The 15,038-nt window shown below is 37.6% G+C and overlaps 1 protein-coding gene across 4 annotated transcripts in view; it reads right to left on the reverse strand.

Annotated features, from left to right (window-relative positions):
- The window catches only part of dlgap4b (discs, large (Drosophila) homolog-associated protein 4b), a 614,332-nt gene that overhangs the window by 3,070 nt on the left and 596,224 nt on the right, over nucleotides 1-15,038 (reverse strand). For all 4 annotated transcript variants that reach the window (XM_080204774.1, XM_080204771.1, XM_080204772.1 and 1 more), the window contains 5 exons: nucleotides 13,832-14,202; nucleotides 11,947-12,038; nucleotides 7,610-8,028; nucleotides 4,880-4,971; nucleotides 1,529-1,681 (listed from right to left, as the gene is read on the reverse strand). In XM_080204774.1, coding sequence (XP_080060900.1) covers nucleotides 1,529-1,681; nucleotides 4,880-4,971; nucleotides 7,610-8,028; nucleotides 11,947-12,038; nucleotides 13,832-14,202 — 1,127 coding nt within the window. The remainder of the gene's footprint in view (nucleotides 1-1,528; nucleotides 1,682-4,879; nucleotides 4,972-7,609; nucleotides 8,029-11,946; nucleotides 12,039-13,831; nucleotides 14,203-15,038) is intronic.

The raw sequence follows: 15,038 nt of genomic DNA on the forward strand, positions 1-15,038 counted from the left end.
CATGGAGGCAGGCTGGGCAAAAAATACCTCAGTGTACTGGCACTGTAAAAACATAATTTAGGTTTTCTTATACCGGATTTATTGTGCACACATTATTCAATCCCTCTTCACAAAAAAATCAGAGACTGAAGGAAACTGAACTTTAACAAATCCGTTGCTCGCCCTTTGGGAATGGTGGAATTTGGGTTTGAGGGTAGGACTATTGAATTCAGACCGCTGGAGCCACTTTCAAAAGGTCCAGAGAGCCTCATCTGCGTGTAAATTCTGACCTTAATCTTAGACTGTTGCCAGGGAGAGAGATGGAATTGGTAGCTAGGCAACAGACTTTGGAACAGGCATTGAAAACAATGGCTTCAGTCTTCACAATATTTAACTGGAGGGAATTTATGCTCTTCCAGTACTGGATATAACTAATGTCCACGCTTTGAGGTATTTCAAGTTCGAGTATTGCAATAAAACAGCAAATGCTGGAAAAATTTCCAGTTGATGCTTTGATTGGCCTAAAATATTCTCTCTTCCACAGATGCTGCATTTACTGTTATGAATATATTGTCTTTCAAAGGAATGCAAAACTTGTATAAAAATCAGGGGGATGGGATTGATTCATTGTGACGATTTGATTAGCTATATTGCCAAAAATAATTATTCAGTGGATATTTTAACATGCCTCTGGAAACCAGATTCATCCTATTTGCACAAAAGCAGGCAAGGTTAAAAATGCAGAAAGGGAAACCAAATGGAGAGATTTAAAAACTTTAGATAGAAACTATTTTGCCAGTACACAAGTATCCAGCCAGTGGCTAGTCAAGGAAAGAAAGCCTTGCATTTCGAAAGCACTTCTCACAATCTCAGAACATCTCAAGTGTTTTGCTGTAGTCATTGTTGTAATGCAAGAAATGAGAATTTATTTACACATCATGCTTCTGCAAACAGAACATGATAATCACCAGATATTCTGTTAGTAATGTTGATTGAAGGATAAATATTAACCAGGACACCAGGGATAACTATCCAACTCTTCTTTAAAATGATGATTGGTTACTTAGGCCTGACATCTAGTAATGAAAAGGACATGGCTCTTTTTAATTACTAGTTGACAAGCCAATCACTTGTATTCAGAGCATAAAACAGAACCTCAATGCAATCTAAAATAAGAATTCTGTGATTTTACAGTATGGTTTCCGCAAGTCAACAGTGTGCTTTGTTGGCAAATGCTTATTGGTACCATATGAAAGTTCCATCTTTTCATGATTTGCAATGGGATAGTTACACAACACCAAAAATGTGCAGTCATTTAGTGTAAATTAAGCCAATTTCAAGACAAACCACAAGTTTCAGGAAACACCCACCCTGAAATTAGAAGAACATATAGACCAAGGTAAACTAGTATATGTTTTCATTTGCAGTTCTTTACATCCATTAAAACACATTATAAAACTGTTTATTTATACCTCGCCATAGAGTATTTCTTCACACAAATATTCCAGTCTTCCATTAGTTCTCATTCACCAAATTAACTAGAACATACCTTCTTTTCTTGTATTTCAGCTAGTTGCCAGTCATTTGTTTTAAGATGATAAAGTTCATCAAACTTCAAGCTAATGTCTTCGATGGAAAGTTGCAGCATATCCCAAAAGCCAGCCAAATCTTGTGCAGTCGGTCGTGGGTTTGCATTTTGGTTCTACAAAAGCACAAACAGCACAAATGACAGTCAAAATTATGAAGTGAGTGGTTGCTCCTCTCCCCTTTTGACTAATTTCATTCTCCCTTCCCTGACTAATGCTGCAGTGTTATGAGCAGTTTTTCCAAATCTTGTCCCAATGGGCTATGTCACATGCCTTAGTAAGGGTATAAGAGAATTTGATTCAGACTGGTTTTGCATTCGAGTCAGGTCTGTTCTCAGCATATATACACACTTGCAGTTCAGCAGCAGAAGAGACTACAGCATTCAAGTGAAGTCAAAGCTGATTTTCCCCTCAATAGCCAGTGGTCATGGTTGCAAATTTAAAACTATTAGAGTAGGGAGAGGTTAGGAGAAATTTCTTTGCAGTCGTTTGTCAGAGTATGGAATGTTTTGTTACAAGATGTGGTTGATTTAGCAACCATTGCATTTTTAATTTTAATATTTGAGGTTGGCTATAGCAATCTTACTATTTCCATGAATCAAGAAAGTCAGGAATAAATCAGGGAATCTGACGTCATCTCCCTCAGGGCCAGGTCAGTTACTGAATTTGTCTACTGAGCACTGATGCAGCACTATTTGAAGGTCTTATCCACTCTGCATATGAATTCAGTACGAAACCTCTTGGAATAACATTTCTCTCTTCAAATTAAGCAATCTTTGACTCATGGACAACTTTATCATTAAAAAAAATTTGTCCTAATGACACAGCAATCCTCCACAGAATTGGCATCCAGTTTTTGAATTAAAATTGCTATAGTTTCAATGTGTAATACACCACATTAACAGAATATACACTGAGGAATAACCCAGTACAGGTCAGAAACATGAAACAATGAGAAATCAATGCAACCAAAGATCTACCTTAATTCATTCTCAAAATGCCACAAACATTCCCAAATAGGGCTATTCTAGAAGACGAGAGATCTAGCCACAGGTATTAAGGCAGGAGGAAGCTCCGTTTGATTGACGTATTAAGTAGAATGTCCTGTAGGGGATCACTTAATATACTTGGAACTCAGTCACAGAAAGGCTGTTACTATAGAAAAGGCATTGCACAGAGGAAATAAAGATGCAAAGATGCAGAGAGATCCTTTACTATAGCAATGTGTAGTATAGTTCAACAGTCTCAGTACTCCTTTTGCTCAGAAAGTCTATCCATTGGTTGCAAGTGTCTTTGAACTGGGAATAGTAAGCCTGTCTCAGTATCAGAGTATGCCATAGAATCATGGAGTAGTACAGCATAGGAGGCCATTCAGCCCATCCTTCATTATCATTACTTTATCGTTCTTGCACCTCATTAATTTCTTTACAAATTTGTTCTCTACCTCCTTCCCAATATATGGTAGCCTATAAAATATACCAAGTAGTGAACTAACTCCTTCATTGTTTCTTAACACCAACTAAATGGATTCTTTCGGGCACTTGTTCAACTTACTAAGTGTTAAATATTGTATGTTAATTTCATAATACATTTATGCAGAACAGGAAAAGGTGTTGGATTCTAGAACAGCTCTTCATGCCAGAACAAACAGGCAGTGGTCAGAAGAATTAGAATCATCACCCCAACTATTTTCTGTACCTGTAACTTTATATTAATTACAGGCTCAATGTCAACATTCCCAACGACAGATTCAGATTCAACGCTGAGATGGCCCACTTTCTAATCAAGGTCTATGGAAGGCAATGGCAGCATTAAATTAGTCACTCATTGCACATCTGCCCAAACTGTTCCCTACAGCTTTCTGGTCAGCAACAGGAATTTGGATCTATAAAAACTGCAATGCAGATCTGGATTGGAACCTGCAACGTAAGCATTTCCAATGGAATTTCCAATGTTAAAATTCAATACTTAAAGCTGCACATTGCCAGGAACACCACAAGTGCCATTATAGTGAGAATTCCACTGTAAAATTTCAGATAGCTCTGTAGCACATAGGAAAAAAGAATATGCCAGTAACAATTCATCACAGTTCCCAATCAATGATGGGATCATGCTCTGAATTAGATTTTTGGATCCACTGCATTAAGGCTTCGTGCAGGGAGTTTCTAGTCAAAATATTTGTTTACTGAGTTTTATCAAAAAAAGTGTTCTTAAACTAAATTCAATTTGTCACATCGGAAGCTGAGAATCTCATTTTCTGAAATTAAGATATCATGTCTTCATCATTTATCAAATTGGCAGAAGCATGCTTACAAAGGGGCCAGTTGATAAATGATAGGATTAGTTATAAGAACTTGCAATTGGTTAAGGACACTACAGGCCTATAAATAGGTAACAAACTAGACGATTAGTTTGAGAGAAGCCAACTCATTTGTTTTAATGCACACAGATGGCATCTAATATTGACAATATTACTGTAAGTACACATCCTGGAAATGCTCTCCTCATGCTCTGCACAAACAGCCTATCAAAACTGCCTCCAAACATACCAAGGCAGTGCATTCCAGGTCCAAAACACTTGCTGTGTGAAAAGGCTTTCCCCCCCCCCACGTCGTCACTGCTTTTTTTGCCAATTACCTTAAATTTGTCTCCCCTGGTCTTCAATTCTTCCACCAATTGGAAGATGTTTTCCATATACATTCTGCCCAGACTCATGATTTTGATTCTTTCAAATCCCTTTTTAACTTTTTCTCCATAGAGAATAGTCCAAACTTCTCCAACCCCTGGAACCATTTTTTGTAAATCTTTCTTGAACCTTTGCTAATGCATTCATATCCTTTCTAAAGTGTGGTGTCCAGAACTACATACAGTCCCCCAGTTGAGATTGAACCAGTGTTTTATACAGGTTTCACAGAACTTCCATGTTTTTGTACGTTATGTTCCTACTGAAGCTCAGGATACATGCACTTACTTTGCAGCAGGTTTCACTGAATGACAAGTTACTGTGGGAATCTCTGCTGATTTAACCCCTTTCCTCAACGTAATGAGGCAGAAATTCTCTCCCCTCCCCAATCCTCGGCTGAGATTAGTTAATACAATAAGGAAACAAAATTTTTTTTGCTTGTATGCCATGATGATGAGTGTGGAATTAACCTGAGACAATGCAAAAACCTATGAAGAACGATCCTACGTTATTTAAGTCTGTTATTGCTTCTGAATGCAAATGACAAGTCATTCTGTATTCTAACCTACTGCTTAAAATGCATGCTAATAAATCACTATTAACTTGTTTCTGACAGGCAAGATGTATATACCAGATTTTGTTCGCAGAGACCATGGAACTGCTGTAATTTCTGAGACATCAAAAGCTGTGCACTTCCTACTGCACTCCGGATTTTTCCTAGGACTAAAGAAAAAACAAATGAGCATTTCCCATGTGCAGGATCTACTACATGCTGAACCATACTGAAATAATTTTATCCTGGACAATGAATAAAGAATAAAATAAATCTGAAAGATCAGGCATGAAAATAATGGGCAAGTTAAAATGAATTAAAATTATTTCCTTGAGTTACATAGCTGTAGCAAAATGCAACTCCCTCACTTGAAGTTTTCTACTTTTTCCCTTCAACATCTGAAGACGAGTCAGCAAATTGTGCTGTTCTACCTACCTTCCATTCTACATAGCTTCCTGTTATGTTCTTTTCAAATGTACATTAAAATACTAAACATCTTCCTGTCACTTCCTGCAATGTGTTAGAGGATGAGAACAGCTATGGAGTAGTTCCAGAAATACTCTTCATTCCTTCAGCCCTATGCTTAGACCTGAAGACATCACCTACTCAAGGGTAGTTGGGGTGACAATGATCCAGGTTCCTTCTAGAGAAAGTGAACACAGTTGTAAGTAATCTGAACCTGAGAGTGCTTAGTAGTATAGTGTAATAGTGGTGAAAAACAAACAGCAAATAAATCAACAAACAGTACTGGTACCAAACTAATACGATCCGTAAACTATTTTCTTGCCACTTGTGCAGTTCAACTCAAATATATGCAAATTTTTGAAAATAGTCTAAATTAAGAACATTAGTATCAGCTACGAAGAATGTCCAAGTTTTAGCAGTGGAGATAGAATCTAGCATGCAGTCACCTCAGTATACTAGTGTTGATTTCTTTCAAATCCAAATTCTGGCTGTGGGCAGTAGGATACCAGAATGAAGAACCAGAAATTTACAGTGCAGGTATATATGTTAATAATTTTGATCTTTACTGTGGGAACCACCATACGTTTGCACTGACAGTAACAAAGTAAATAATTGTTTTATTGAAATGATATGTTAACATTATTACATATAATCTTAAATGTGAACTAGGATGAATAACTTCCATATTTTTGTTATGCCAGACTAATAGAAGCAAATATTGTATGACTGCATTTGAAAGAAAAATTTAAGTAGAAAGAAAATTCCAATAATAAAAGTTGCTTGTAACAATTTTATACCTGCAGAAAAATACCACAATGCTACATTGTCTGAAAATTTTCAGACAGACTTGTTATTTCTGTGACCAGTGTTAAGCAACCTGATGAAAAGACCAAAAGGAGTTTTGCTGTTTCACACTGAGGTGTGCAAAATCACAGAACTCCTACCAAAAGGGGTCAAATATGTTCACAGATGTTCGAACTGGTGCTATTTTAATGCCAATTTACTGATAGCATTAGATTAGAAAACCAATCAATTAATTCAAAAATATGTTCAAGATCCAGATGACAACAAACCCTGGAACTCCCTTTCACTGTGGGTATACCTACAGCAAAATGGGCTGCAATAGTTCAAGAAGGCAGCTCACCACCGCCTTCTCAAGGACAATGTAACTGGGGATTCATCTATATTAATGGCAGATACGTTATTCTCAATTATTTTGTTCAAGTTTCTTATGACACAAAACTAGATGGAAATGTAAGCTGTAAGGAAGACACAAAGAAGCTGTAAAGAGATATAAAACAGAGTTTATAGCCTACCCTTTCACTCAGGGTTGAGGCCATAGTACTTTTGGTGGCCAAGTTGTGATTAATTCAGTACAGATCAAACCTCAGATGTCCTTCATCTGCATCATGTAGCTTTGTGCTGTCGAGAGTGTCATACAACTTTTTACTTACCGGGGGATATCACAGCTAAACTCAAACTCAATGCCCAATAGTGTTATTTCTTTGGGAGCAAAAGTGGAAAGCTAGGGTTATTGATCAGCAGTGAAATTCTGGTTTATGTTTCTCTTTCGCTCAGCGTTGAAGCCAGTTACCGTACTTCTTTCGGTGGTTAAACTGTGATTAACTCAGTACATATCAAACCTCAGACTTTCTTCATCACATAGCTATGTACTGTGCTGGAGTGGGTTAGAAAAGCATCAGGAAAATCACTTAAATTTTGATTACTTGAAGCATACCACTTAAAACTGAGCATATCTTTATTCCCACTCAAGATATGCAAGTCTGGTGCATTATATTTCCTTACTTCACGTTCAGTTCCATCATGAAATATAACTAGACATGGTAAAATTGCTTGAGGGGAAGAAGGGTTACCAATTTAACGGAGTTATCAAAATTCAACGCAGGACATGCCTTAGCCTTCCTGAATCTCATGTTCCAACCCTAGAACCCCAAGATACAGCATTGCTGGTCGTTAAAAAAATAATGGAAGCATTTTGGTCTCATGCACTCAATAAAGATCTTAATTTTGATTGTGAAATATGGCAAATGATATCTTTTTAATGATGTGTTCTTCTAATAGAATAGCTTGGTTAGAAACTGCATCCACTCACTGATGTCCAGAATCATTTCAAAACCACCTCTTATCTTGCTGATAATTAATATTTTGCTATTTAAATATATTCAGTTAATAAATATTAGAATTCAACTTCAAAGGCAACTTTAAAAAATTTGGGCTGTAAAATGGGGTTATGTCAAGACTATATAACCATTTTTATTTAATTTAGTAATTTCTAACAATATTAATACTTGGAAGCTAAGTATCATTTTCTTGTCAATGTACCTTCTTCAGATAGGTTATTTTCTTTGGTTTCTTTCTCCATTTGATGACACCATCCTTCCATTCTTTCTTTCTCTGCTTGCAACAGTTTCAAGAACCAGTAACCATCCCGACGACATGAAGTAGCATGTACTGGTTCAACAGGAAGATTGTTAGTAGATTCTAACCATGGCTCTGGTGGCGGTAAAGAGGATGGATCAAGGGCTGGATCTAAGTTATCACCATAAGCAAAAGCTTTATTTTTTGTCTGCGAGCTTTTTGTATGTTGCCGTACTGCAGGTTCAGGGTTCGAGGTGCTGTGATGCTGAGTTGAATCCGAGAGCTGATTGCTTTTGTCCTGGAATCCAGCAGTAGAATTACTGCATTCCTGTGTATCAGAGTCAGTTTCCTGTTTTGACGTCATGCTGCTGGAGCGGCTTAGGCTGTTTTAAATACCAAGACAATGTTTAGAATTAATTTGGTCCTCCTTTCAAGTGAATCAACTGCAAAATGCAATGCAAGCCAATCGCAAGCAAATGCGTCATAAAGTATATAACGTCCGTGAAACACTATTCCACAAAAATATAAAGCAATTACTTTATCATTGCAGTAGAAATTATGCACAGATCCTAACTGACTACAGATAAAAGTTAACATTTTTTCTTTAAAATGCAAATAACACTCCTTGAAACATTGAAAAATACATCCTTGCTAGTCTCCCTCATTTAGAAAGAAGTTCAACTTTCACATCAAACAGGTTGTTGCCATGTTTATACTATGGAAATCAACTGTTACGTGTTGATGTTTTTCTCTTTTACTCCGCAGGTGCGTCGGTCCACCTTGTTGTCTAATGAGGGGCATGCACACGGTGGGTTGTGCGTGGGCTGCTCTTGGATGTTTCGAGTAGCCTAGTACTTCACGTCATTTGTGTATGCTTAAAACTGGACCAGCAGATGGGCACCACAACAGCTCAATGACTATCACTGTTAGCTGTGCAGATACATGGATTTAGGCCAGTGTCTCTGGCAGTTTGCACATTCTCCCTGTGGTTGCGTGGGTTTCATCCGGGTGCTCCGGTTTCCTCCCACACCCCAAAGATGTGCTCTTAGGCTGGCTGGTGTAACAAACTGTCCCTAAACGATTCTTCCCCTAATCTGGTTTCCAATGGGGGTGCCATAAGCGTAGGCATGGGTCAAGGGTGGAGGAGGAAAAACACATTGTTAAGGTGGCGGCGCGGGCTCGTTGGGCCAAAGGGCCTGTTTCCCATGCTGTGTTGTTCTTTGTTCTATATATATTCTGAGCAGGTCAGTAATCTGCTCTCGCAAGCACTGCCATTTGATCATGTAACCTTCCATTTCATTTCACAGTGGACCCATTTTGAACTGCACACTTAGTCATTTGAGCAAAAAAAGAAAGCAATTACACAGGTTAAAATGCAAAACAAAAATAACAATCCAAAATATTCCTTGATGGAAGAATTGAAATGGGCAATGGGACTCTCATTTATGAGTGAAGGCGGCATGTACAGCCCCAAGCTGTCAGGACAGGGCAAAGGCTTCTTAAAAGCTGGTAGATTCAGCAACCTATGCAACATGGTGGCAAATGGTTAGCACTGCAGTCTCACACTCGGGTCACTGCCTTGTGGAGTTTATACATTCTCCCCATGTCTATGTGGGTTTCCTCCCACAGTCCGAAGATGTGCAGGTTAGGCTGAATGGCCACGCTAAAATTGCCATTTAGTGTCAGGGGATTAGCAGTGAATACATGGGGTTACAGGGAAAGGGCTGGGTAGGATTGTTGTCAGTACAGCATTTATGGGCCAAATGACCTCTTGCACTGTAGGGATTCTATGCACCTTCAAGAGGAATTCTCTATTTTGTGATACTGTGACTTTAAGAATTGTATTTATATCTTGTTTCTTGTAAGAGGTATGTTTAAAATTCAGTGTTTTACACAGTGACAATTTATCTGGGCAACAGGCAGTTCAAATCTGAGAATGCAGGGTAATGACTGATTTTAGTCAACAGTGTGTTTGTCTAAACAAAGTTAATGCATGTGTGTTTAGTTAGACTTCCCTTGGAGTTTCAGAGTAATGTTTTGATTAGGTTGATTATGGGCCAGAGTCATGTATCAATAGGCACAGTTAAGCTTGCAGTAGACTCTCTCTCTCTCTCCCTCCCCCCAAAGGTGTTGAAAAAACTCTGAACGATAACAAGTAGAAACACATAAGCCTGAGGGTTTGATAACTGATTTTAAAAAGAGGAGTTGAAGTCTGTAAGAAGAATATTGCTTGAATTGGAACTCGGGGATAGGTCAGCAGTTAAAAACTGCATCTTGTCATGTTTAAGTATGGTTCAATTGATAAATGTTAAGCTAATTAATTTGCTACAGTTAAACTGTACTGTTAAATGAAGTTTGTTTTGGTAAAAGCTTCCCATCCGGAATGAAACACCTTACATTAATGCCAAAAATAGCAAATAATTAGGATCAAGTCTAACCTCAATGTACCTTGGGGTTTCTGATCCATACTCTAACAGTATTTTGCACCCCCCACCCCGCCCCCCCCGCAACAGAAGTGGCCACTGCACTAAATTTCCATTGCTGGATTTACTTTGTCAGACTCTAACACATACACATAGTTTTTGTTGGCGGTGGACTTATGAGCTTTTATTAACATGATAATTTTTCCTCTACACATTAACAAAAGATACTTGAGAAAAACTGTAAATTATATCTTTTATCCACACACGTCCCCAACTTGAGATAATATCCTATTTATATGTAAAAGATAAATATTCTACGATTCCATAAAAGGTGATATCCAAACTGTAGTGCCTCGCCAAAATAGTCAGATCACCTTGTGTTAGTATTCATTAGCAGGCAAAAGGTAGGCTTGTTATGAGTGCACTCAATATCAAGACATGCGTATTTTCAACAAAATATACCAAATTGAAATCAATGATAGCTTTGATTGATATTATTGTCAGGTTGTTTGACATAAGTTGCAGGAGTGATCTATTACCCCAATGAAGGCAAGATATCTCAATTTAGACCTTTCTGATTGACTGATTATGGTGAATTTCAGCATCCTAACACCTCCTTGATGTTGCTCGGAATTATGGTATACAAATGCAATCAGAAGTTTTCAGTTAACAGTTTTGGGAAAAAAAACACAATGGAATTGACTGGCAATTTAAAACAGTCCTCCTTTTGATTGTTTATTATCTCTTCAGATTTTTATCTTTACATGTTTTGTTTTTGCTCGTGCTATCTGAAAGCTGGCTGAAGCTAGAAGGGGAGAAATACTCAAATAATCATCTGCAACTTTCAGAGTTTGTCTATTGCCTCAGAATCTTACCTTCCTTTCAAGGCATGGAACACTTTCAGCAACTCGCTGCCCACAGACCAATAACACTATTCAATCTCTTGAAAATATCTAGGTACTATTTATGGAACAAGGTAGTGAGTCAATATTTGCAATGTCTGTTTTCAATCCATCCTAATATAACGCACGTTACAATGAAAATCCCTAAAAAGCAAGTTCACCTGGCATCTGAGATTAAGCCAGCCTACTTGTAACCTTGGTGTCACATTTAACCTTGATGTGAGCATCCTATATGTGGGTCATCGTTAAAACTGTCATTTCCACCTTTGCAACATCACCTGACTTTGCTTCAGCTCAGGCGCTGTTGAAATCCTTATGTCTTTGCTACCTACAGACATGAGTATTCGAGTGCACTCCTGGATAGTCACCTCCATTCTACCCTCAATTTTGCTCAAAACCTCTGTTGCTCATCTCAACTTGCCGCAAGAACTATTCCCCTTTCATTTCTGTGCTTACTATCCATTGGCTTCTGGTCAAGCAGCACCTTGATTTAAACATTCTCACCTTTGTTTTCAAATCCCTCTGAGGCCTCTCCATAATCTCAAGTTCCACAACCCTACAAGTTATCCATGTTCCTCTAAATCTGGCCTATTGTGCATTCCCAGTTTCCATCGCTCCACTATTGGTGGCTGTGCTTTCAGTTGCTGGGGTTCAAGTACCCACCCTACAACTTTTCACATTGCCTTCCTCCTTTAACACACTCCTTAAAATTTGCTTCTTTGACCAAAGTTTTGGCTGCCTATGGTGTCATACTTTGGTTATAATGCTTGAAGTCTTTTGAGACCTTGCTGCATAAATAAAGTTAATGCTCACTATCCTAGGAGTATAAAAAAATGAACTTGTTTAAAAGAGAGGCAAGCATTGAATATTCCCAGTTACAGTATGTATGAACGTTAATCAAATGGGTGGGGCATGCAGAAATGAAGTTTTAAAAATAGATTAAATCTATTCATTTGGTTGAATTAGTTACACTCACTGCCACTCGTCTTCCACTTGTATTCCAATAGACTGGAATTTGTTGACAAGTTGAGAATCTTGTTCCTTAGTTACGTTCTGGGAACAGTCAACCTAAAAAGAAAGAAATCTCTACAAGTCAATGATAATATTTGGCAGTTGTTTATTCCATTTCCTCTTGCAATTCTATTCAAAATATTAAAACAATTTAACGTGGCTTTCAACGAATCACACCAAAATTAGTCTCATAAATCTGATAAGTCTTATATTAGGAATTGACTACAATAGTCCTCTTAGGTATAGTGCTGAACTAGTATAGCCATCTTTATACAATTATGACCACTGGTCAGTACTGAACTAACTGGCAAAGAATGTTTCCTAATTTCCAGCACAAATTAATGCACTAACAGTTGAGAAGGCTACAGATTTCTCTTGCTTTACGTATGTTTGAACTTCACAGAAAAATGTACTGCTGTAACTTTTGGTAGGAACACCTGTTAGAATGGCAGGTTTTAGAAACTTAAAAAAATGCAATTATCAATTGCGCACACAATGCTGACTAACGAATATGACACAATGAATGAAGTATCACCAACTCAATATGATTGCACACAAGAGAAAGCACACTCCCAATCTTGCTTGCTGGAGGCATAGAATTGTAAAGCTAAAGTGTAGGGGGGAAATATTTGGACTGTCACAGGGGGATATGGAATTATTGGAGGAAAAAGTTGAAGGGCTTCTTCTAGGATATACAGGACAATTGCTATTGACAGTTTTTTTTGAGCTACATAAAAAAGTCCTTAGAGTCTAGTCGAAAAATTGGGGTGATGAGGATAAAGGAAAATGATTGGGACAACACAGACTGATCAGTGTCTCTGAAGATGAAAGCTGTTAAACAATGGCCCACCCACATTTCCTACTGTTAGTGCATTGTTTTGAGTACAAAAAGAAATACAAGACAAAACAATAATTCTAAAAATAGTAAGATTTTAGAAACCCTCTAATTTTGAAGTACAGCAAAAAAGGTCATTTTATGAATAGCAACAAAACAGCGTATAAAACAAATTGATTACAAGCTTAAGGAATTATGAAGTTACCTAACGTATCCAGAAAACCCTGCAAATATGATCACACTGTCAAGGCATACTAATTTGTGAAAGGCAGTATCAGCTAAACAAATGAAAGTAATCATGTATTTTCAAAAAGCATTATTAAAATGCATGAAATAATTTGCTAATAAGCCATTAAGTTAGAGAAACTAAAAATATGATCCTATCATGGAATACAATGTGTTCTTGGAATAAGTTTGGGACACAATACTCTAAAATTTCTGGGAACTGGCAAAAGTCAAAGTGGTAATTGGAGCAGTCACAGTTCAGGATAAGCCAGGAATGCAATTTGAAGTTGAGGCAAGCTGGGATTATAATGCCCTTAGATAAATTCAAGCTTATGAGGAGACTGCTTTGTCTCCGAATAGGAGCTGAATGTTCTTGGTAAGTCCACTGAATGGAACTGCCATTTTTATATTGATAAAAATTTAAAACCATTCATACTGTTGGCACTGCTGCATTCTTATAAAAACAGAACAGCACATTGTTAACTAAATCCAAACTTATTTGCAACATGCTGAAAAAATAGTTCTTGATCAACAAGGTGCAGTGACAATACCGTCTTCACCCTATGAAAACACTACTTGTCCTTGTATTTGCTTCTCATCGTCGACAATTAGAATCTGAACTTCAGTAACTGGTTTTTCACACAAATAAGAGTTTTAATATCTCAGTTAAATCTTTCAATTGGCATTAAGACCCCGCAAGGCAGTAGTCTGCTGGAAAACTGCGCAAGTCTGAATTGACTGAATATCCTGTAACACATTTTTAATCTGCAAAATATCTGATGAAAATTACCTGTATGCCTATAGAAGAGAGCTTCCTTTTTGGAGGAGGTTCCACCTTTGGGTCCTCAGTACTGAGTGGTCCTTTCTCAGTTGTCACTGTAGCATTTCGGTGTTGGTTTTGGTTGTCTAACTGTTCACGAACTGGAGCACTGACGCTTCCTGTTTTAGTAGTATTCAAAGCCCTGGCACTATCCAAACTATCTGAAGAATTGCTGAGACCAGACTGACTGTTTAGATCACTCTTGTGGTCCTGATTGTCGAGGTATGTGTCTTGTGCCGATTCTGTGCTGCTCTGGACTGTAACTGAAATAAATGGTTTAGATGTGGTTCGCGGTGGAACTGGTGGAGGGGTCTTCTTATAAGTGGTTATACACGATGACACTAGAGGATGGAAAAGAGGGAAAAACAAAGAAAATTTAACATAAAATTTTATAATTTTATAATTAAATTTTCTAATTTGCTAAAAAGTAATTTTTCTTCTGGGGAATGCCATGTTTTCATATTCCATTTCTATACTTTGGTACAACAGCATATTTTGATTTATACTGGAACAAACTGGACAGAATTAGAAGTAACTGTAGCAGATGGATTGGTGATTGGTTAAGAGGCAAGAGACAAATGGAACATTATTTTACTAGCAGAATGTGAAAAGTGGTGTTCCCTAGATAAAAATATTGGAGACTCAGTTCTTCACAACATACTAACGTGGATGAGAATTGTACATCCAAGATTGCAGATGGCACCATATCAGGAGGTACTAAGCTTTGTAGATGGCCAAATGATATGTTAGGAGGTACACTAAGTTGAGTAGATAGGAAGCTATAAAGGACAAGTAAATAAGCAAAAAGGAGTGGCAGATGGAATTCAATGAGGTTACACAATTTGCAGAGAAAAAGATAAGTATTCTTTTACTGTGGAGAGACTAAAATCTTTGAAAGAGCAAATGGATTTGGGGCATCAATGTACAACGAGTAACAGATAGTAGACAGGTACAAAAGAAAACCTAATGCCTTTTCTGCAAGGAAAAGGGGGGGAGTGGAATTCTAAAGTGAGCATATGATACATAGAAAATGGAAGTAGGCCATTCAGCCCTTGGAGCCTGCTTTGCAATTCAATAAGATCATAGCAGATCTGATTGTAACCTCAATTCCACATTCCTGTCTATCCTTGATAAACTTTTACCCCCTTGCTTATCAAGAATCTACCTCTCCCTTAAA

The sequence above is a fragment of the Carcharhinus amblyrhynchos genome, chromosome 16 (genome assembly GCF_965287045.1).
Source record: "Carcharhinus amblyrhynchos chromosome 16, sCarAmb.v2.hapA, whole genome shotgun sequence".
Taxonomy (NCBI): domain Eukaryota; kingdom Metazoa; phylum Chordata; class Chondrichthyes; order Carcharhiniformes; family Carcharhinidae; genus Carcharhinus; species Carcharhinus amblyrhynchos.